Raw genomic sequence first — 1,326 nt, 5'->3', positions numbered from 1 at the left:
AGGAAAAGCACAATGAGCAAAAGCGCAGACGGCAAAAGCTCAGGAGCCTAAATAGGAAAAGCCCAAAGAGCAAAAGCCAAAGGAGCAAAAGCCAAAGGAGCAAAAGCCCAAGGAGCAAAAGACCAATAGGGCAAAAGTTCGAACGGCAAAAGCTCAAACACCAAAAGCTCAAACGACAAAAGCTCCCAGGCGAAAACCTCACAAGCCAAAAGGTCACAGGCCAAAAGCTCACAGGGAAAGGCCTAAATAGGAAAAGCCCAAAGAGCAAAAGCCCCAAGAGCAAAAGCCCAAGGAGCAAAAGCCGAAGGAGCAAAAGCCCAAAGAGCAAAAGCCCAAAGAGCAAAAGCGCAAAAGGAAAAAGCCCAAAAGGAAAAAGCCTAAAAGGAAAAAGCCCAAAAGGAATAAGCCCAAAAGGAATAAGTCCAAAAGGAATAAGTCCAAAAGGAAAAAGCCCAACGAGCAAACGCCCAACGAGCAAAAGCCCAAACGGCAAAAGCTCTCAGGCCAAAAGCTCTCAGGCCAAAAGCTCAAAGGGAAAAAGCCCGACGAGCAAAAGCCTAAACGGCAAAAGCCCAAATGGCAAAAGCCCAAACGGCAAAAGCTAAAAAGGCAAAAGATCAAACAGCAAAAGCTCAAATGGCAAAACTCCCAGGCGAAATCCTCACAGGCCAAAAGGTCACAAGCCAAAAGCTCACAGGGAAAAGCCTAAATAGGAAAAGCCCAAAGCTTAAAAGCCCCAAGAGCAAAAGCTCAAAGAGCAAAAGCCCAAAGAGCAAAAGCCCAAGGAGCAAAAGCCCAAAGAGCAAAAGCCCAAAGAGCAAAAGCTCAAACGACAAAAGCTCAAACGGCAAAAGCTCAAACGGCAAAAGCTCACAGGCTAAAAGCTCAAAGGACAAAACCTAAAAGGGAATAGCCTAAAAAGAAAAACCTAAAGGGAAAAAGCCTAAAGGGAAAAAGTCTAAAGGGAAAAAGCACAACGAGCAAAAGCCAAAAGAGCAAAAGCTCAAAGAGGAAAAGCCCAAAGAGCTAAAGCCGAAGGACCAAAAGCCCAAAGAGCAAAAGCCCGACGAGCAAAATCCTAACGAGCAAAACCCCAACGAGCAAACGAGCAAAAGCCCAACGAGCAAAAGCCCAAACGGCAAAAGCTCAAACAGCAAAAGCTCAAAGGGCAAAAGCTCAAAGGGCAAAAGCTCAAAGGGCAAAAGCTCTCAGGCCAAAAGCTCACAGGACAAAACTCAAAGGCCAAAAGCACACAGGCCAAAAGCTCACAGGGAAAAGCGTAAATAGGGAAAGCCCAAAGAGCAAAAGCCCAAAGAGCAAAAGACC

At 45.9% G+C, this 1,326-nt stretch overlaps 1 protein-coding gene across 1 annotated transcript; it reads left to right on the top strand.

Annotated features, from left to right (window-relative positions):
• Positions 1-250: 250 nt before the first annotated feature.
• Positions 251-800, top strand: LOC104275843 (FK506-binding protein 4-like; the record flags this gene model as incomplete). The annotated part of the gene is made up of 2 exons (XM_009871903.1): positions 251-352; positions 735-800. Coding segments are annotated over 2 exons (168 nt in total), but the record flags the coding sequence as incomplete, so codon positions are not given.
• Positions 801-1,326: the final 526 nt, after the last annotated feature.

The sequence above is a fragment of the Apaloderma vittatum genome, unplaced genomic scaffold, assembly GCF_000703405.1.
Source record: "Apaloderma vittatum isolate BGI_N311 unplaced genomic scaffold, ASM70340v1 scaffold35796, whole genome shotgun sequence".
Classification (NCBI taxonomy): domain Eukaryota; kingdom Metazoa; phylum Chordata; class Aves; order Trogoniformes; family Trogonidae; genus Apaloderma; species Apaloderma vittatum.
Note: the sequence above shows the minus strand (reverse complement) of the source record. Positions and strands in the feature narration are given on the sequence as shown.